The sequence below is a fragment of the Astatotilapia calliptera genome, chromosome 17 (genome assembly GCF_900246225.1).
Source record: "Astatotilapia calliptera chromosome 17, fAstCal1.2, whole genome shotgun sequence".
In the NCBI taxonomy this organism is placed as follows: Eukaryota; Metazoa; Chordata; class Actinopteri; order Cichliformes; family Cichlidae; genus Astatotilapia; species Astatotilapia calliptera.
Window position 1 is genome coordinate 11,718,849 of NC_039318.1, and position 22,226 is coordinate 11,741,074.

The 22,226-nt window shown below is 39.1% G+C and overlaps 1 protein-coding gene across 3 annotated transcripts; it reads left to right on the forward strand.

The window, feature by feature from the left end:
• Positions 1–59: 59 nt before the first annotated feature.
• Positions 60–21,733, forward strand: dnai3 (dynein axonemal intermediate chain 3). 3 transcript variants are annotated; one of them, XM_026146723.1, is made up of 23 exons: positions 60–170; positions 1,592–1,653; positions 2,292–2,330; positions 4,756–4,940; positions 5,303–5,407; positions 5,824–5,958; positions 6,052–6,248; positions 8,133–8,249; positions 8,545–8,741; positions 9,344–9,462; positions 9,957–10,046; positions 10,288–10,386; positions 11,625–11,744; positions 12,578–12,651; positions 14,269–14,422; positions 14,784–14,868; positions 17,761–17,876; positions 18,319–18,379; positions 18,666–18,796; positions 19,238–19,445; positions 19,533–19,624; positions 19,785–19,901; positions 21,541–21,733. In XM_026146723.1, exons 2-23 carry the CDS (start codon positions 1,599–1,601, stop codon positions 21,649–21,651), a joined length of 2,607 nt encoding a protein of 868 aa, XP_026002508.1. In that variant the 5' UTR covers positions 60–170; positions 1,592–1,598; the 3' UTR covers positions 21,652–21,733. The 3 variants fall into 3 exon arrangements, with proteins under 3 accessions (XP_026002508.1, XP_026002506.1, XP_026002507.1); XM_026146721.1 differs by having other exon boundaries at positions 61–170; positions 14,784–14,880; XM_026146722.1 differs by having other exon boundaries at positions 61–170; positions 14,272–14,422; positions 14,784–14,880.
• Positions 21,734–22,226: the final 493 nt, after the last annotated feature.

Below are 22,226 nucleotides of genomic sequence, written 5' to 3' on the forward strand. Positions count from 1 at the left end.
CTGGAATGTGATTAGCTCGTGCGAATGCCAGTCAATGTTCTCCCGCCCTCTCTCTTGTAACCATTGGCAACCCAGCGGTTCCCAACCCACTGGTGAGCAAAAACAGTGAGTGCGAAGAAGATATCAAGAAGATAGAAGAAGGTATCAAGCCTATGCGGTGTAAGATCACGGTAATATTGATTCATTCTTCTGTAAAGGGGAAAAGTTGCATCTTCGAGCATAAAATAAGCTGCGTATCCAATGTTCTTTTGATGACTTTAGCTATTAACTAGCTACACGACTAACTTAACGTAACTAGCCTGTAATAGCTAATGTCTTCTAATTTGTAATGCCTAAGTAAGCCTTAAAGAAAACAGGACGTTACGAGTTATACTTTATGATATTAAATCGAGACTTACATATTCTGGATTATACTGAGTGATAGCTATGTGGATATGATACTGGTACTACAGTGGACTAAAATTAAACTGACTAAAATACCATCCATATTTCAGGAAATAAATGAGACTATCATTAACTAGGAAACGCATAAAAACCTAAATTGACCATTGTCAAATAATACAAGCGAACTCAGAAAGTAATCTGTATTGAAAACAAACGTCAAAATGAAACAAAAAACTTTTTAGAAACTACAAAACTGTAATAATATTTTATCTTCGTGAGTTAGTGCATTTTATGGGCCCAATACTTTCCAGTTCCCTTTTTTGTGTATTTTTGTTCCAGAAGGAAAATATTAAGTGAAATAATGTTAGTAAATTATTATTGTAAGTGCACACCCATAGTTTGTTTTTAACAAAATTTTCATTGAAAAATATTTGAGCTTGTTAAATTAGATGCTGTTAGAGGATATATAAAGTTTCCTAATATTACACAAAGCAGTAAAAACGTCCTCTTGGCAGAGCATATTTGCATCACTAAACATTATTTCCAGTGGGCAAATTATGTTGTTACTACTTTTGATGATTAGACTACATCCATCCAGGTCACCAGTCTATTACAGGCCTAACAGAGAGAACTAGTTAACCTAACATGCATGTCCTTGGAGTGTGGGAGAAAGCTGGAGAACAAAGGAGAACAACAGACTACACATAGAAAGGTCATGGATTTGCACCCAAGACCTGCTTGCTGTGGGGCAACAGTGCTAATTGCTGTAACTTCATGTTGCCCAATTAAATAAATTTTATTGATATGCACAAAATATAACACAATACAATAACACAAGTGTATAATAAAACTTCCTCTATCACTGGTTGTAATCTGTATTATAATTCTGATTAAGACAACTAAACAACAACTTATTATTGTCATAATAATAACTTTAACATGTATTATTTGGGTAAGTTGTTTAAATTAATATAAGCATTTATTCTCAGAGTTCACCAGCTTTTTTTTAAGTAAGCAGTGCAGTTCCCTTATCTGCCACAAGATGTCACCAGAGCTTTTGATAATGACAGACATCAAGATCGCCTGAGCGGATGAGTTCTAATGCCAGTGACAGTGGTGAAAATTAAATTGAAAATTGTGTACAGAATGTGTTTGGTTGAAAAAAATGTGTAAACTTCCTCTCTTCCCTTTATAAATCTGCCCAAAGAGCAAAGATGGCACCCAAGAGGCAAAAAAGTCCATCAAGAAAAACAGGTGTTAAAGGAAAAGGTGAGTCCTGGAGTATTAATTTCTGAATTTAAATGCATTTGTTTGCTTTTATTGTATATGTCTCTGTATGAAAGATGTTCTTTCATGACATGTAAATAAAATAGTAAACGGATTTCCCAGAGCCAGGGTGATCCTATAATCCTTGATGCTTTTGAATTGGCCATTAAGTTTATGTTGAGGGATTCTTAACTCATGGTAACTGAATTACTTTTAATTAGTTTTGTAACACAAATAGCTGAGAAAAAAAATCTCAGAAAAAAAAAGCTATTTGCATTGTTTTAATTTGGTCTTGAGTGTAATGTTAGACAGCACAGTGACATTGGTGCTTGCAGATGGTTTCTGCTCAGCTGTGATTCCCCATTCTCAGTGTTTGGTTTACATTCACCATGCCACAGCTGAAAACCTGCATACAGTTAAATACTATCAGCACATCATTTTACGATGAGGTGATGGTGCCATGTCCTTGTTAAAGATTATTGTTCTCAGAGTTGTTCCTTTTTAAAATATCCTGTGTTACCCATTCCACCTGTCTCCAGCTTATAGCCCCGACAGTGTAAGTCTACATTGTCAAAACAATCTAAACAGGCTTACTTTTGTTTTTGATTTACCCTAACAACTAACAGTTACTTTCTATTCAGTCAAGGACAATCTGACACCTTCACCTATGGAAAAGCCTGGTAAGAAAAAAAATTATTTGTATTTTTTTTCTTTTGAAGAGAGAAAATTAAATTCGAACTCCTTATTGTGTTTTTACTTTTGCAAAAAGCTGGCTTTGTTCATTTTTCACCACTGTATTTTTATTCTTGAACTCAGAGAGCCTGAGCATTTGGCTCTCCTACTTATCTCCTACATATGTGCTGACTTTCAGCACAGCATATTAATCAGACCCTTATTATTCCGTTTCAGGTTTACCAGTAGCAATGCTCAAGTCAAAAGAACAGTCGCATTTTGAAGTAGTCCTATAATGTGAATAGTTATATATCCTTCATATGTGCATTGTTCTGATATGTTCTCAAGTGTACTGCTGTGTAACCTCTAATGCAGAGGTCCCCAACCTTTTTTGCGCCACGGACCGGTTTATGCCCGACAATATTTTCACGGACCGGCCTTTAAGGTGTCGCGGATAAATACAACAAAATAAAACCATTACCGAAAAAAGGAAGATTTATTCATAACGCACGTGAAAAGACCCAGGAAAACCGAGTTAACGATCAAAACGATAATAAAATAACACTGAAAACCAATAAAAACCCTGAAAACCATACATTTCACACCTGAGCCTCAACTCGCGTGGCCCGGTACCAAACGACTCACGGACCGGTACCGGTTCGAGGCCCGGGGACCGCTGCTCTGGAGCTCTTCTCTACTTGGCTCTGTGTCCCTAGATTTGGTTTTTTCTTAGACATACCAACCCCAAAACTTGTTTTTGATCAAGTGCTTGTAGCCATCAGCATAAGTAATGTTTCAATTTAGATTAGGTGATTGTGAGTAAAAAATATTTTTCCTTTCAAAATTTGCTCAGTTTTTTTGCATTTATTTATTCCTTTTAATCTTATACTTCCAGCAGTTTAAGTCCAATTTGTGAACGTGACAAAATTGAACATGACCTAATTAGGTTGAGCCCAAGCCAAGCCTGGGCTCAGCCATAAAACTAATGGTAATTTTTTAGGAACCAGTTTAAAATCTTTGTGACAATAACAACACATTGGCCTTCTAGTTCAAATATAAATGCAGGTTTCTGCACATTGTGTGACATTAAGGATACGCTGATAAATGTATTTTGTTCAAGCTTAAATTCTTCACTAATATGAGCAGACTGGAAAACAAACTGCGCTAAAATTTCAATGCTCTGAGGTTTGGTATAAATATCTTGTGGTATGCTTTTAAAAATGCCTGGGTAAATTATGCAAGAGAAAAGAAGCTTAACAAATTAAAAATAGCTTTTTGGAGCAGCCAACAAATATAATTTAATTGCATTCTTGAGGGCTGTGGAACGCTGCGCATCACACTCTTTATGTCTCCCAAGCAAATATTTCCCATGAATACAAATGCCTTGGTTGACACATGACTCTGTGAAATGAAGGGTGTGAGTTTCCACTACAATGATTTGGCGTGAGGCCTAAGTGGTGTGAGTGGAAAAGGTTGACACACCCAGCTGGGAAGTGGTTACTTAAGCTGTACTTGAGCATTCCCAGTGTCCCCTTAGCAACCTTGTGGAAAGACTTTGAAGCGAGAGACCACAAGCAGGATGAAAACTATCATTATACAAAGCTTTGTTTACTGTACTATGCCCTGGACTGTGCTTGGCTTAGATATAGTAGAGTCTGAATGGATTGTTTATTAGGAAAAGCTTTGTTGTGGCGATGGTAAAGTACTTTGGCTTCGTATTATAACAGTCCTGAATAAATGTGTGTAACTGCACTTTATGTCTTGAGGGATGCCCTATTGGTTTTTACACATTCTGATACAAACGTACGCCTAGAAACATTTAAACATTGTGCACAGACTTCTCATAAGGACTGATATTTGTAGAGTCAAAGCAGGCGAAGGATGAGAGGCGTTCGCTGGGTCTGAGGGATGTTAAATTTCTTCATTGGAAGGTGAACACGAGGCTCTGCGTGGATGTACGCGTGCCTTATAGTTTGCTGTGACCACAAGGACTTGTCCCCATGGACAATGCACTGCAATGCACCAATTCTGCACACATTCTCCAGGCCCACTCCAAGCATATTTGAATAAATACATGTCAGTGGTCTTTGCAGCTGTTGTGCGTATCCACAAGCCAGTAAAATCCCAACATTTATACCAGAGTTTGCTTATCTGAGTGTTTACATTGTTTTGATATCAAAATCATTATTGTTTGATTATCTGATACAGTCTCATTCAATATTCTAAAACATAAGTAATTGGTTCTGAATTATTTATTATCATTATTCTCACTATTTTTATTATTATTTGTGGTAGTAGTAGTATTAGTATTAGTATTTATTTGAGCCGTCATCAGTCATCAGCTTTGCTTTTAGGGAATGAAGCCCAAAAGCTCGTTTTATCAGATAACTTCCCTATTTTTCTTCTCTCAATTGTTTCTGAACGCTCCTGAAGATCACCCTGATGACATCTACCCCATCGTCCTGACAACAGCCACCCAGGAGCTCTTTGAATGCTGCATTGATGAGGATGTCACAGAGCAGAGCCCTTACAAGCTGCTGGAAAAGGACGACATCATACAGGATATTAAGACAAGAGCCGCAGTGTCCGATTTCCACCCTGTGAAGCAGTTTGTGCTGGTTAGGCGCTGGTTATGCATTGTTGCATAGTTTACTCAGACAACAGCAGCCAGACACTGTGATGATGCACAGACCCAAGTTAAGAGCTGTGGGAAAAGACAAAGCAACCAGTTTAACTTCATTTTTTTCTCTGTCTGATCTAAATTCTTTTATGCATTTATGACAGAACTTTGCAACTTTAGTCATCTACAAATGAGACACCAGTTTTCCTTTCAGCCATTTCGTTTTTTGTGATGTTTGTAGGGTTTTGGGCATTTTCACATTCACTCTCAACCAAATTACTGGAGAAGTAGTTTGTACTGTGATGTATTCTAACACTCTCATAAAAAATTAATGCTGTGATTTTCACTTTCTTTTGACAGGACTACCCAGAGGATGAAATATTGCTTGTTTTTGATGTAGATTTCACCTATGGACAGAGTTTTTACCTGGTTCTCACACCAGAAGCCAAGGCTAGAATATATAATGTAAGCTAACAGTTTTGGTTACAGTAACAAGGTTCTCTTTTGTTAATATGTTTTTTCTTTCCTCAATACATGTTTGTTATTAGACAGACAAGGCCAATAATTAAAAAATGTATACTGATAAGCAGTAACATAACAGAAGTTTTATATTATTTAATTTAAAGGTCGTTAATTGTTTCTAGTGCTTTTGTGGCACCAGTTATTAGTAATAGTGACAGGTCATATATCATCCGGGGTGTTTCGCTTTCCAGGCTATTTTTCTGTAAAATTTAAGACTTTAAGTACTACTTTATTATCTTTCCCTAGCATAAGCATTTTGCTGTAAGTATGAATACATGTAAAGATTGCTAGTGTGTGGTTTGTTTTTTTTTTACTGTTATTTTGGCCTTTATATTATATATTCTTACAATTGTATTTAGGTTCTGCAGCCCCCACAACCTGAAATAATAGTGTTGGAGGATGATGTCAGTAAAACCCCAGAACCAAAGCCATGGATATCTCTCGGCAGTGAGCTGGAAGTAGATCAAGAGTCTGTCAAAGAGACCAGAGAAAAGGCACTGCAGTATATTCAAATTAACATTAAATGTTTATATCTGATCTGATTGCTTTGCTCATGAATTCTGTTCTGTCTCTTCTGTCATCATCAGCTGTGCTACAAGTTTGACTTAAAGCGCAGACCGGGGTTACCTGTCTGTTTTTCTGACCGCAACAGTACAGAGGCTGAGTGTCGCTCCGTGGCGTGTCCTTCCTACCAAGACAGCAGATTCAGCATCAAGCAGATGCAGAGGGACTGCGGGATGCAGGCTGTTCCCAAACTGCAGAGCAGCACTGCTCAGACGGAGCGGTAGGCCAGCAAATCAGTACACTTAAAATGGATTTGTTCTGTAGGGAGGGAAAGCACGTGCAGGTTTGACTAGCCTGATAATAAGACTGCATCTGTTTCAAATCAAGGAAGTAAGATGAAATCAATTTCAGAAATATTTTCTGCTTTCTCTACATACATATACAGTGGGGCAAAAAAGTATTTAGTCAGCCACCGATTGTGCAAGTTCCCCCACATAAAATGATGACAGAGGTCAGTAATTTGCACCAGAGGTACACTTCAACTGTGAGAGACAGAATGTGAAAAAAAAAATCCATGAATCCACATGGTAGGATTTGTAAAGAATTTATTCGTAAATCAGGGTGGAAAATAAGTATTTGGTCAATAACAAAAATACAACTCAATACTTTGTAACATAACCTTTGTTGGCAATAACAGAGGTCAAACGTTTACTATAGGTCTTTACCAGGTTTGCACACACAGTAGCTGGTATTTTGGCCCATTCCTCCATGCAGATCTTCTCGAGAGCAGTGATGTTTTGGGGCTGTCGCTGAGCAACACGGACTTTCAACTCCCGCCACAGATTTTCTATGGGGTTGAGGTCTGGAGACTGGCTAGGCCACTCCAGGACTTTCAAATGCTTCTTACGGAGCCACTCCTTTGTTGCCCGGGCGGTGTGTTTTGGATCATTGTCATGTTGGAAGACCCAGCCTCGTTTCATCTTCAAAGTTCTCACTGATGGAAGGAGGTTTTGGCTCAAAATCTCACGATACATGGCCCCATTCATTCTGTCCTTAACACGGATCAGTCGTCCTGTCCCCTTGGCAGAAAAACAGCCCCATAGCATGATGTTTCCACCCCCATGCTTCACAGTAGGTATGGTGTTCTTGGGATGCAACTCAGTATTCTTCTTCCTCCAAACACGACGAGTTGAGTTTATACCAAAAAGTTCTACTTTGGTTTCATCTGACCACATGACATTCTCCCAATCCTCTGCTGTATCATCCATGTGCTCTCTGGCAAACTTCAGACGGGCCTGGACATGCACTGGCTTCAGCAGCGGAACACGTCTGGCACTGCGGGATTTGATTCCCTGCCGTTGTAGTGTGTTACTGATGGTGACCTTTGTTACTTTGGTCCCAGCTCTCTGCAGGTCATTCACCGGGTCCCCCCGTGTGGTTCTGGGATCTTTGCTCACCGTTCTCATGATCATTTTGACCCCACGGGATGAGATCTTGCGTGGAGCCCCAGATCGAGGGAGATTATCAGTGGTCTTGTATGTCTTCCATTTTCTGATGATTGCTCCCACAGTTGATTTTTTCACACCAAGCTGCTTGCCTATTGTAGATTCACTCTTCCCAGTCTGGTGCAGGTCTACAATACTTTTCCTGGTGTCCTTCGAAAGCTCTTTGGTCTTGGCCATGGCGGAGTTTGGAGTCTGACTGTTTGAGGCTGTGGACAGGTGTCTTTTATACAGATGATGAGTTCAAACAGGTGCCATTCATACAGGTAACGAGTGGGGGACAGAAAAGCTTCTTACAGAAGACGTTACAGGTCTGTGAGAGCCAGAGATTTTCCTTGTTTGAGGTGACCAAATACTTATTTTCCACCCTAATTTACGAATAAATTCTTTACAAATCCTACCATGTGAATTCATGGATTTTTTTTTCACATTCTGTCTCTCACAGTTGAAGTGTACCTCTGGTGCAAATTACTGACCTCTGTCATCATTTTAAGTGGGGGAACTTACACAATCGGTGGCTGACTAAATACTTTTTTGCCCCACTGTATATATAAATTATATATGCTTTCAGTGAATCTGCAACACATTTCATAACATATTGTTTTAAAAGTAAGGCAAGTTCCATGTTTTATTGTATGTGTTGCCTTCTGTCTATTTTACAGGGCGGTTCAGAGGAATGTGTTTACCCAGTATGAACCAAGAGAGCTAAGAGAGAAAGAAAAAGAAAACATCCTCAGGTCTGAGAAACTGAAGAAGTTTGTCAACTCAGTGACCCCCAGGTAAAATGAATTCTTATGGTATCGTCGTTTCCATCTGCTTCTTAACAACCCATGCTCAAAATATCAGCCATAGATAACTCAATCCCATCCAGTATTATGAATGCAGGAATATTCAGTGGAAATATGATGATGGTGTATTAAGACAATTGTGTGTACTTTATTCCTCTGCCGAGGCGAGAGAGAAAAAATGTTTCCAGCAGCGTTTGTTTGTTTGTCTGTTTGCTCCGCTGTCTGTGAGCAATGATACATAAAAAGTACCGGTCCAAATTTCAACAGGTACATTTTCACTTTGCAGGGTCTTGCATGCCCTTCAGCAGACACACATAATGAATGTGTTCACTGATGACTTTAAGGCCTTGGGCATAGGAGCAGAAGCTTCTGACCAGTTAGTGATGGTTTCTGAAGGTCTGAAGCTTCAATGGACCTTCACAGACGAGAAGCGCGCCATGGGCAAGAAAATCAGCAGCGTCAGCTGGCACCCTACAATCCATGGTGAAGTACATAGACTTCTACAGACATAGCATAGAGTACATTTATGATAAAGTCAAGATTTGTGTACCATAGAAACTTTGGACATTCATTAACATTGGAAAATAATCGTTAGAACCCTGACAGGTCACATTAAAATCATCATAATTCATTTTCTTTCACTTTTTAGTTGGAAAAATTAGGTCACTATTGACCCCCTGCACAGACCTGGGCAGGCAGGAGTTCGCCCAATTCTTGTTTTTTCAGCAACAGCAGCTTGTGGCGAGAAAGTATACACTTAGTGGGCAATGATATAAATATGTACAAATATACAATAGCCTGCCTAAAAGAAATTGAACTCCCTTTTCCTGTTATTTCAACTTCACTGACAACCTCTGTAATATCAACGTGTCACCTTAAGACACACATCGACGTCCACAAAACCAGAAAAAGAATATCAGTGTGATCAGTGCACATGCATTATCAATTTGTGGCTTCTATGTAAAGTAGAAATTAGAGTAGATCTACAGATTTTTCAAAAAAGGCTTTGTAAACACAGGTCTGTTTTCCTGTTGCTATGTAGCTGATACATTGTGGGGTGTGGTGTTTTTTTGTCTATGTGGCAGGTCTGATAGCTGTGACTTTTATAAAGAAACAGGAGGAGCAGCTGGATAAGTCCACTGTGTACATCAACAGTCCTGCTTTCATTGTCTTCTATGGCTTCCCCGATCAATCTAACCCCCGGGTATGAGAAGTAGAGGAGAGAAACCCATTAACGGGAGTCGAGAAAACATTTTTTTAAATGTATGTGTTTGAGAGTTAGCTCTAAGTCTTTGCCCTTTACTGTAATTTTTCTTCTGCTGTAAATTTGAAAAGATCTATTGATTTGAGCCAAGCACTCAATCAATATAACCAAGCTGCTAAATCGCTCAAAAGTAATATGAGTTCCATGTGTGCCTTCAATGGTGCATGTGTCATGATTTGGTTTCAGCCTCTGGGACCAGTGGCACTTTGACAAGACATATAAATAACATAAATAATTAATATTTTCTACAAAAGGGAATAAAGCTAAAAAATGTACTGCATACTGTCTTTTTCCCCTTATGTCTAGTGTAGGCATATGAGAGACTAGAATAAATACATTTTTGTGTTGGGAAGCTCCTTATACATGGAAACCTCTGCTTGGAAATATGTGTATGCTCATTTTTATGTGTTTTGATTTTTTTTATATATATATAGTTGCTCTTGGAGTGCCCAGATGACATTTTTGCCTTCGAGTTCTGCCCTTCGAATCCAAATGTTATTGTTGGTGGCTGCAGGAATGGCAAGGTGCTCCTTTTTCACTCAGCGTCTCAACTTCACAAATCAAAACAATCAGTTTCTCATCCCATGCCCCCATTTTAGTTCAATATAAACATGGTATCGCATGCTGTTGCCACTCTTCTGTCAGCATTTAATATGATATGTTTGAGGGGTTTTTTTCTAATGTATATATTTGTATATTATTATCTATAGTCTCAGGCTCAAATGATCATCACCACTAAACGATTTTATGTTGCTGATGTCTCAGGTGGTGTTGTGGGACATTTCTTTTCACATCCCGCACTTACAGGGAACACGGCCTAACAGTAAAAAAGCCTCAGACTCCGACTCTGACACTGACACATTTGTAAGTACCCATACTCTCTTTGAAATAGTCACAGTGCTGATGCAGTGAGACATGCTGCTCTGTACAATGTTAGTCAAGTTACTTGAAAAAAGTAATTAGTTACTTTTGAATAACATGATACACAACCTGAACACATAATAAAGCAATAGACCTTTCTGCCCAATAATATTTTTTCTGCATAATCCAACATATAAATTTGAAATGAATTTTGAATCAAATGAAAAAGTCTCTTTTTTAAAAATTGTTTTACTAATTTTAATCTTTTAACTTTATGCACATTGAATCATGCAAAAATTAAATGATATGTAAGTTTTGACTTTGTTTTGTTTTAGCTCATTTCAGTGTAGCTTTTATAGTTTTAAAATGTTTTGTTTTACAGTTTCTTAAAGCTTCCACTTAAAGCCTAACCTGCACTGATATCTTCCAGCTGTATTTAAGTAGACACTCGTGTCCTATCATCTCTGGCCCAGATTTACCTTGGGTGTTTTTATTGCCACTACAGTGGAGCAGCTGCCTCCATCCTTCTCCTTACTGCTTCCTTCTCTTTGCCTTCCCCTCTCCCACCCTCTGTGCCTCCTTCTGTTCTCTTTGTCATTGTTAGCCCTTTATTCACCAGAGTCAACAGCACCGGCTCACATACGCCAGCTGTTACATAACTCTTGTTTCTTGCCCCCACATAGAAGATAACACACAGTGAAATCAGATCACTGCCCTTCCTGCTGTTTGCAGTGTAAACAGTGGCAGTTGTATCTACTAGAACGCTCTGTTAGGTGATGTGAAAGCTGTGCTACACCACCACCTGTCACTGGGTTGTCAGATAAATGAAGAATTACATTTTAAATTAACATCTTCTCTATCTACTTTTTTTTTATTCGCTCCATTGCACATAATAAATCCAATTGCAGGTCCACAAAACGACTAAGATATATGTTTAAAATTTGCTTGCAATACTATGAGGAGGTGTTTTAAACAAATTAAATAATCATATTGCAGCGATTTTATGTTTTTTAAGTGGCTCTATTGTGCCAGAATGTGTTTGAGTGTATTTATCTGTGTGCTGTTTGTTTTTCCATGCACACATCGAAGTCGTCATTTGCATTTCATTATTCTGCTTGTGCGTTTTACAGTGGTTATTCAGCTGTGTACAGTCTTTGTGTCTAGATTGAATTTGTGTGTAGACTGAATTGTCAGAGCTCACCATACAGCACATTACTGTCGCGTGTCTGCTTTCCCTACAGGACTTGGGTAACAAAAAAGAGAACAAGACTCCTGTCATGAGCTACTGTGCAGTTTCTTCCATAGAAAGCAGCCACAAATCCCCAGTTACTGATGTCCAGTGGCTGCCGAAAACATTTGAGGTACTGAGGGACTGAAGGGCAAAGGGGTTGGAGGGAATTAACAACTGTTGGGAATTACTTTTTCCACCAGGCGCACATGAGCCTACTCTGAGCCCTTCCACAAGGTTACTGCTGTTTAGCGTGTGGATAAAAGGTGTTTTTGTGTGACTACACAGCAATAGTCTCAGAAAAGCAATCTTTAGATCTCAGCCTCCCTAAATTATATCTAATACAAACACTGTGTCGTAATTCAACATACTAAAACCCCCAATCTCAAAATGGTAACAAAACACACACTTCAAGGTCAGGTCTCATACTGGCATACTGATTTCTCTGTCTTGTTTTGGAATGGTGACAGGTTAATGGCCAATTCACTATAAACAGGACTAAGAGGATGTAGGGCATTAGTGGGAAGTAGATAGCAAGCAGAGAAAATGTTACAAATGAGGGTGCGAGCACAGAAAAGGAGCAATGTAGAATATATGTTCAGAGGAAAACAAACCCCACAATCACAACGTCAAAAGAAATCAAATCTAAACTTATATTTATCTAAAGATATATTTTCTGCAGTAAGACTATGGTATTTTGTCTTTTACAAAGAAATCCAATATTAAGTGTGCACAGAAAATCACTAGCCATATATGTCCAGATTTGGTTTCCCACTTGTGCCTATCACTTACCTCTATGTAGTTACTTGCAGTAAATCACATCGATCACTTTCAGTTATCTTGATAAGTAAAATAAGGCAATCATCAAAGTGCCCCCAGGGGAAAATCCAACCACCCATACAGCTTCATGAATCAAGACCAAGCCTGATGCAGACATTTATTGATTTTGTAACTCCCTCTGTTTAGGTGACCAGGACAGGCGTTCCAGTTCAAAACATTTCTAACATGTCTGTTCAAGTTGTCACCTGCTCCCCTGACTGGTAAGTTCTCTACAGTTTAATGAAAAAAATAACTCCTGATACTTTTTCTTCTTACTTTTCACTGCTTGTCAGTATGTACTTTGGATGTTGATTCTAAGTGTGATTTTAGTGGCTGATAACATGTGTGTGTTTTTTAATACATACAGTTATTTGCAAAGTAGGCAAACAAAGGCCTCTGGTTACCTGATGGATACATTATACACTCACTAGATCCACTGTTTGCTTTATCACGTCCCCTTTCTCTCTCGCTGCCCTTGTTTTGAGTCTCTCTGGATTGTTGACATTCTAATGAAGGTCAAATACAGGGGGGAAAAAAAGAAAAGAAAGAAAACCTTTGGAAGTGAACAGCATTTAGAAAATGGGTTTTAGTCATTTTCCCTCATCATAACTGACTTGACTTTGCCACACCTCTACATGTGCATAGAAAAAAGGATACATAAAATATTATTATGAAATTACAGCAAAACCTCGACAAATTTAGATAATAAGCAAAACAACCCAAATGGGAATACTATACTACTTATGCCGTAACATGAGCTAAATAAATACATCATAATTTAAGTTCCTTGGTGTATATATTTGTGTAATTCCAAATCAAACTGACTTATAATTAACGCTGGAAATTAAACACAAAAGAAAGCAAATACAAAGAATATAAGAAGTAGAAGTATTTATTGCTGAATTGTAAAAAGAGTAGAAACACAGTTGCAAGATACAGAAAAATTCAAGCAGTACCAGATCTCTTAGAGAAGATGGAATTCTAACTTCAGGCTAATGCTAGAAAGTTAGCAAGCTACATACCTAGCTTCGAGTATGGTTTTGGTTTTACTGTCTGTAGTTGGCAGACAAATTGTCTGGCTATTAGTGCCAAGTCACATATCAATTAAATAATGAAACACTACAATTTTGTTCAGATCAGTGACTTGGATTAACAAGACATAACAGCTACTAGCTAAGTTTAAAACATAAAATGTATATGTGTGAAAAAATCACCTATAAATTCTTCATAAAGATGAAAGGTATTTATATAGAGTTATTTTTTTTTCTTGTAGAGTAGACTGTAAAGATGCTTTTTAATACTGTAAAGTTGTAAAGCTTTCTATTGGTGAATATATATTATGGCACTCAAACACGCTGGATTATTTTTCCGGTTTCATCTTAATTCTATGGTGTAATCTGTAGTCATTCTCCTCTGGTTGAACATACTGAGCCAATAATATATTGAAGAGCTGTGCAGTTGGTTAAAATATTGCCTTTTGTAAACCACGTAAATGAGTGTATCTGGCAATCATTATATTTCTCAGGAAATAGCTATGCAGTCTAATTCTCACTAGTGTTTTTATGTGTTACTTCATTTTGCATGTCCTGTTATTCAGTTTAGATATGAAGTATCAATGTGAATACAGACTGTGTTTCACACTCTGCGTCATTAGACTGGCGCTAAAGGAGTTGCAAATGACAGAAAGATTTCAAAACACTGCTCCTGTTGTTTTTGGCAATAACCACATTTATATATGCAACAATCATGTTTGAATATGAACATTTGATGATAGAGAATTTTGTTAATTTTCAGGTGGTTCTTAATTCCACATTATCTTATTGTGTCTCTGTCTAAAGCAGTGTCATGTTTTGGGATCTGCGAGTGCCAAAACTACAGAACCAGTTTCTGGCCGACAGGAAGCAAGATGTGGATCAGAAGACCATGATGACACCCTATAGCATCCCCACAACTTTCAAACACCTGGACCGGACATGGAAACCACTCTTCAGGGTACTTTCATGTCTGGGATGCATTACAGAGCTTGTGATTTGTGTAGAAAGAGCTTTTTTCTTCAACTTCCAACCATAAGAAAATCAACCATAAGAAAAAGAATGATTCGATGTTTAGTGTTATTTTTACACATCAGTAATTATTCTGCAGACAAAGATTTGTTACAAGAAAATAAGGAAAATGGCTTAAATTGAATAACTATTTAATTTGTATTTACGTGTGCATTGGATTTATTTAACTGGGGTTTAGGTAATGATTTCAGTGTGTAGATTCTTGAGCATGCTCTGTGATTTTGTTTTAGATAAGGTTTTCTTTTTTTCTTCAAGTGATAAAAGCCATCTTCTTTTATGCCATGTGTCAGGTTTCCCTGCCAAAGATTGATACAAGTGGAGAGTATGCTCCTTTGAAGTTCAGCCTAGAACATTACACCTGTAATAGTAATACAGGTAGGAACACAGGTGAGCAAGAGCTTTTACCCTCGAGGCTGCAAGGCTTTGTCTGTTTCAGTCTGCTATACTCGTTCTCTGTTTTCCTGCAATCAGTCACATTACTTAATTACACAAAATACTTTGTGGTTTTTTTGTTTGATGCCAAACGTTTTAGGAAGCTGACTCACTCACATGCTCTTTCAAATCAAACCGATTGTCCATAAGAGATGTTGTTTGATCCCCTGCTGAATTTGTTGCTTATTGGAAAAAAAAGAACAGTCTCTAATATTCATGGAAGCTTCAATTTAATGGAGAGAAACAGAAAATCAACCAAAAATCTAGAAAAAAATACATAAACATTATAAATTGATTTGCATGTCTGCATGCGGCAGACAGATTAATTCAATTTTATTTATGCAGCGCCAAATCACAACAACAAGGTGCTTTATATTGTAAGGTAGACCCTACAATAATACATAGAAAAACCCATCAGTCATATGAACCCCTATTAGCAAGCACTTTGGCAACAGTGGGAAGGAAAAACTCCCTTTTTACAAGAAGAAACCTCCAGCAGAACCAGGCTCAGGGAGGGGCGGGGCCATCTGCCTTGAGCGGTTGGGGTGAGAGAGGGAAGACAGGATAAAAGACATCCTGTGGAAGAGAGCCAGAGATTAATAACAAGTATGATTCATACAGTCAATCAGTCAGTTACAGATACTCCTGAATCTGTTTGTCCCATTCCAACCTCTCCACCACCATAAGTAAGACCAAATAGCTCTCCATGGATGTCAGGGGCAGGACTGCAGACCTGTTGAGGCTGGAGTTGGCTACAGTTGGGACCACAGACACCAAGAGCACCATTGGTAACGGTTTGGACAATGGACAGAAATCTTCCGGGTCTCGCAAAGTCCCCTGCTCAAGAAGGCACATTTACAGGCCCATGTCAAATTTGCCAATGAGGATGTAAATGGGAGAAAGTACTGTGGTCAAGTTATTGTGTTTGTGTTTGAAGGAAGAGAAATGCTGCATATGGCACTAAGAGCATCATCCCCACAGTCAAGCACGGAGATGTAAACATGCTTTAGGACTGTTTTTCTGCTAATGGTTCAGGGCAAACTCATTGCACTGAGGGACCAATGTAACGTAACGTAAAATCTTGGACACAAACATCCTCTCCTCAGTCAGAACACTAAAGGTGGGTCATGGACGGCTCTTTGGTCATGGATCAAATTCTTCTTTCAAAATCAATTTATAACTTCTATATAAAGTGTTTTCTGGATTTTTGGTTTATATTCAGTGTGCCCTCCATTAAAATTAAACTACCATAACAATTAGAGAAATGATTTCCCCATTGTAGCTGATAGTCTCATTTTCATTGTTGTCCATATAACAGTTTTGATGAGGAAAGTATTGAAGCAAAGCTCAAGCGCAAACTATAGAAAGATACACTCACTGTGTCTTCAAAATATCAAAGGTAAAGAGCAATTATTCTTTTATGTGCCTGAACAATTCTTATAATATCTGAATGGCACAGAATGTGTTAAAAACTGAAGTAAGTGAGGAGGGCAAACAGTGAGCATCACAGACATGTCTCCTGACCTCTTTGAGGGAGTTTTGGATTCTTGAGTTCTCTTTTGGATGGCTGAGCACAGTGATCAGTGGGGCAGGGCTCATTTGGCCCTGAGCTACTCTATTTCTCTCTCTGTCTTGTCTCTCCTCAGGTTTCATGGCACTTTATTAAGCGATACTTCCAAAACAAGGCCGCCATAGTTGCAGACCATTGGCTTTGCTGACTGTCAGCTCTTTGCAATATGCTGCTCAGACTCCTTGAGGGCCAGAAGATGATCATGTGTGTCCTGGCTGGTCAAGAAGAGACATGTCTTTGTCTGGCTTCCATAAACACAGCCTTGGTGGCTGGTTGTTATAGAATTAATATGCTTACTAACTCAAGCAATAAATCTGCTTCTTTTTTCATCAGCCCTCAGGGAGTCTGTTATTACGATTTTAATGAATCCCTGTGTGATTAATACTGCAGCGTTACCTAAGATATCTGACTCACATTGATTGAGGGTGGTCTTTGCTGTCTGCTTCTGTGCCTTTTGACATTTTTCTGAACATTTAAAAAGCTACAATATACTTGTTAACATGATTTTTCACACTGAAATAAATTGTGAGCAGGCGCTCATGGGGATTAAGCAAAGTCAAACACTGTCTGTAGCTGTTCCTGTATCATCTTTCTCATATCTTTACACACATCTTAACTGGGAGAAAATAGATTTAGAAGACATGTGGTTTGGTAATCTGATCTAACCTTTAAGAGTGAGAGTTGATCGAGAGCGGTCCACAGGTAAGGGGCTGTGAACAGATAGACCCACATGATCTCTGGCAGACAGTCAGGCTTTTGTGATGGAAAAGGCTTCTACCAGCTTAACCTATTTCAGCCCCTCCACCTTTTACCTCCTGTCCCTGTTTTCTCCACAGGCTTCCTTCCTACCTCTACCTCTTGTGCTTTTCTTTCTCTCTCCCTTCAAATCCACTCTTACCAGCCCTTTCACTTCGGCTGTACCCCCTCCCCACCTCACTTGCTTTAGTACTTCTGTCGTCTTGTTCACGGTCAAGTTACAGCACCACTGCAGGCTGTTATTTCCTTCATTTGAATAAAGCAGATGTTCTTTTTCCTAAAATCTGCTAGTTGTCACCTATTCTTCTTCCCCTATTTGAGTTTATTGAAATATTTGTACTTGTCTAGTAACAAGGCGCTGAGTATTGTGAACATTTTAGTCCCACGTCAGCACCAGGCTCCCTCTCTCAGGTCACTGAAATGTTAAATAAATAAATAAAAAACAATGAGTTGAACTTTTAACCTGTTCTTACTTTACCGTCTCTTCCTGTTTTGTCTTACATAACAAGATAATGAAAATGATGGCGCAGAGGTCCTCCCAGAATACAGTCAACTCAGAATACCTTCAGCCAAGACGCTCAAGACCCTGGACGATGTCAATACCAAGTTTTATGTTGGAACAGAGGTAAAAATTCTGTTATTTTCTTCTAAATAAACTGTACACTCTCTATATGCTCATGTAAGGCAGAGGAGCACGAGCCAAAACATTTCATTATGGTTAAATGTGGCTACATTGTTTATCTGTACATGACAATAAAACTTGAAACTTGAAAATGTCTTCAAATGATATCAACATAGAGCAAGTAAAAAATACAGTTAAGTTCTTGACTGCTTAACTTTTAACTTAACTCTTGACTTTACTCAGCTTGTGAGCAAGCTGGACTTCTTTTTGTTACATTGAAGTTCATCTCAAGTTGGCATAACCAATAATGAATGATTTTTTTTATTAGGTTTTTGCACATGTTTTTGTCATGCCACTTAAGGAGTGTACTATACTTTACAACTTAACTGAAATAAGGAAGACGCATACATACATTTATAAACAGTTTTATGTTCATTTTTTACAGGAAGGAGAGATTGTCTACACTGACTGGAAACTGGAGGAAGATGAGTTTGGACGAAAGTTCAGTGAGTAGTCGGGCTTGCCGCGCTCTGTTTTTTATGGCTCACCAGTGCTCAGCTGTCAGACTGACAGCAGTACGTTGATTCATAAAACAATTACACCCAATTTATTGAAATGACTTTGATTGCTACTTTCACATTAAACCCACTATTTAGTTTGGTAACCTGGGCAAATGTAATGACCATAATGTTTTACAGGGTTAATTGCTCCTTTGCATTATGATTACCCTGGAAGGAAATTACTGTCAAATAAAACTGTGCATATTCTCCATCTGTCTCACTTCACTCCCAGGTGCCAAGCCCCTGCTCTGTTTTAGAACTCATGCCTGGTTTGTGAACACAATGCAGCGATCACCCTTTTTCAAAGACATTCTTTTGACAACAGGAGGCTGGAACTTTGCCATCTGGAAAGAGGGTGTGATGGTACTGCAACAGAAAACATTGATTACCTCACATGACGTATGCATACATCACATAGAATTGAGACAATTCAAATTACGTAATTTCTTGGTTGCTGTTTTGATCATTTAAACTGCAAAACTAAGCAAAACTATTCACACTTATTCAGTTGGTCACAGACATAGACTGTACATAAAAAATGGATGAAGCAGCCATGTATGGTTTGTGGAGCCTCAGCATTAGCAATCACGTTTTTTTGTTTGTTTGGTTTTTGGATAAAACTGTCAATTTTGGTTTTTGAAGCACGTCCAAATGGGAACCATGCACAGACTAATTCGTCCTAAGTAACACACAAGTAAAATACCACAAGTTCAATCGACAAAATTGGAGCACATAATTCAATAATTAAAATGCTTCAGAACGCACAAAATTTTTTAAATAATTCTTGTAAACCACAACATCCAGGGTGGCCCAATCTTCGTGGGACCAAGCTCTGAGCAAGAGTACAGTGCGGCATGCTGGTCCCTCTCCCGATCTGCGGTTTTCTTCATTGGGAGAAATGATGGCAGTATTGAGGTGTGGAACCTGCTCCTAAACACCAGCGAACCTACACACGTCCATGAACACGTCGCCAGTACCAGAATTACCTGCATCAAACCCTGTATCACCGCCTGTGAGTTCTTGGCTTATATTAGGTGCTCAGGACAGATACGATTTTTGAACCTTAAAACTCATTTAATGGACTGTTTTGTACTTACAGCCAAACAACACTACCTGGCTGTTGCTGACAACCTTGGAGTGCTACGTGTTTTCAATGTGCCAAAGGCCCTCCGCTCCCCGGTTAAGAATGAGGTAAGAAGACTGTGAGCTGTCTGTTTTGCTTGGACCCTTGTGTAATGTTAAGAAACTGCGGTAAAAATGTGTTATTTTTCTTAAAGGTATTTAATGGCTGCTACAGTATTATTGACTGCTAACTAGTATCTTTGTCTTGTTTTGCTTTGTTTGTATGCAGGATTTAAACATGCAGATCTTCTTTGACCAAGAGAATGACAGGCTGAAGGATTATTTGGAGTGGGAAGAACTGTGGGCGAAACCGAGAAAGGAGGAAGGCGAGTCCAAGAAACAAGTGGTGAGCATCCATCCATCCATCCATTTTCATCCGCTTTGTCCGGGGCCGGGTCGCGGGGGCAGCAGCCTAAGCAAAGAGGCCCAGACCTCCCTCTCCCCAGCCACCTCCTCCAGCTTATCCGGGGCAATACCAAGGCGTTCCCAGGCAAGCCGAGAGATATAATCTCTCCAGCGTGTCCTGGGTCTGCCCCGGGGCCTCCTCCCGGTGGGACTTGCCTGGAACACCTCGCCCAGGAGGCGCCCAGGGGGCATCCTTGTCAGATGCCCGAACCACCTCAGCTGGCTCCTTTCGATGTGGAGCAGCAGCTGCTCTACTCTGAGCCCCTCCCGGATGGCCGAACTTCTCATCCTATCTCTAAGGGAGAGGCCAGCCACCCTTCGGAGGAAGCTCATTTCTGCCGCTTGTATCCGCGATCTCGTTCTTTCGGTCACTACCCACAGCTCGTGGCCATAGGTGAGGGTAGGGACGTAGATCGACCGGTAAATTGAGAGCTTCGCTTTTACACTCAGCTCCCTCAGCTCACAAGTGGTGAGCAGTAGGTTTTAATTCTAAACTGAATTCCCAGAAGTCTCAAGGTGCCAGTTTCCATCAGTGTGACTGGAAGGTGGCTCAACAGCAGCTGAGAGGGAGGAAAGATGTCCTGTCCTGTGTCCAGTGTTTGTAATTTCCTAGATCTGACAGTTCAGACCATAGTGACGCACAACGAATGGTTAGATTTGAAATGAAAATGAAGGACGAGAAAGGATAGGAGAACACTAAAGCTTTTCTTTCCCTGTGTCCTTTGCCATTTGTCTACAGTGAAAGTGTCCTTGAGTTAAACCGTGACTTCCCACAAAGCTTCCCTGCATTGGTGATCAGAATCTTCAGCAGACTTACAAAAGTTTTAGTACTGACCCAGCTAAATATGTGGACGTATAAAGTTGACATTGGAAAAGATGAAGAAGGCACTCGTGTATCTCTTTTTGTGTCTCTCTCTCATTTTCTATCCGCTTATGTTTAACTCATTCACATCGTTATTTGATCCCAAGCACTGGGGATAGGGTAGTTATTGACAGGCAGTGCCTGACAGTCTGCCTGCTAAGTATAGAAGCAAACTTAAGTGGCTAACTGGTTCTATCTTAGGCTGCATGGCAGCTACCAAAAAAGTTTTGTTTTGCTTTAGTAATGTCACTTGGAGTGGATACTTTCTCTTAATTCCTCTAAACAGGAATGAATTTTCATGTTCACCTCCAGCTTCTTTCTGCTGTTGGCTTTAAAACATCTACGGCAATTTGAATTTAGATGGATGATAAGGACAAGGCACAGCTTAAATATGATATGAACAATACTGTCAGGTTTACTGTTGTGGGAGGAAAGTATCAGGAATTTTCCACACAGTATCCTAATTTTCCTTTTTTTTTCTTTAAAGGACTGTGCCCTGCATGCAATACACAGATGCAGTGCACAGTCCAGATTTTACTAGAAAAGTGTCATCTTATTTAATATTTGCATCCTTCAATAAAATTTCAGTTCAGTAAAATTCAGAGGCAATGTAATTTTCTGCCTCTACGATGGGAAACGCTGAGATCTTGGATTAGGTGCTCTATTGTTTCGTAATTATTGTTTATGATGAAGCTTGTTTCTCTGGCTTTGTCTGCAGGAGCCTGACAAGCCAGTCACATTCCAGGTAGACAGCGAGGAGGCGGACTTGAAGGAGTACAGTGATTACCTGAAACTGGAGGAAAGCATCCTTGAGCATACGGGCCTGTAGCCACATGCTCCAAAAGCCTAGGATACCTAATATCACACCCCTTCATACACACATGCACATAAATTAAAAGCTTTTTTCCTTACATATATTTATTAATTTGTATAAGTTTAATGTAAATAAGAAAACATTTTACAATATGGAAACCTGTTCAAACTGTTCAACACATTGCCAGTGTTCGTATGTTTGTGCCTATTTTTGCAGTATTTCTTGTAACTTACATCGATTTTACAGTATACATTCACATTGTCCTTGGGTTCAGGCTTCAGGGTCAACAGATTATTTTCATCCATTCATCTAAGATCGAGTTACTGGGTAATGCCATCCATTAGTGCCCTCCTTACCACCACTCCCTAAGGATACAAAAGTGATCTGACCTTGACAGAAAGTCATTATATGGCTGTTTAATTTCAGTAAGTGCCGTAAGAAATGAATTTAGAATCTGGTGTTTTGTGGACAATTTTGAATAAAAAGCCAATGACTGTGGTCACTATCGCAAAAGCTGTTTGTCAGTAATCCTGCTTGTAAGTGATCATTATGGCTTAATATTGTGTCTCTGGGTCTTTACTAAGTCAGTA

Excerpts from the sequence above, each read along its gene's own strand:
- dnai3 (XM_026146721.1), top strand. The coding sequence starts at position 1,599 with ATGGCACCCAAGAGGCAAAAAAGTCCATCAAGAAAAACAGGTGTTAAA. Across the intron at positions 1,654-2,291 it reads AACAGGTGTTAAAGGAAAAG|TCAAGGACAATCTGACACCT; the intron begins GTGAGTCCTGGA and ends CTTTCTATTCAG. Across the intron at positions 8,742-9,343 it reads CTGGCACCCTACAATCCATG|GTCTGATAGCTGTGACTTTT; the intron begins GTGAAGTACATA and ends TCTATGTGGCAG.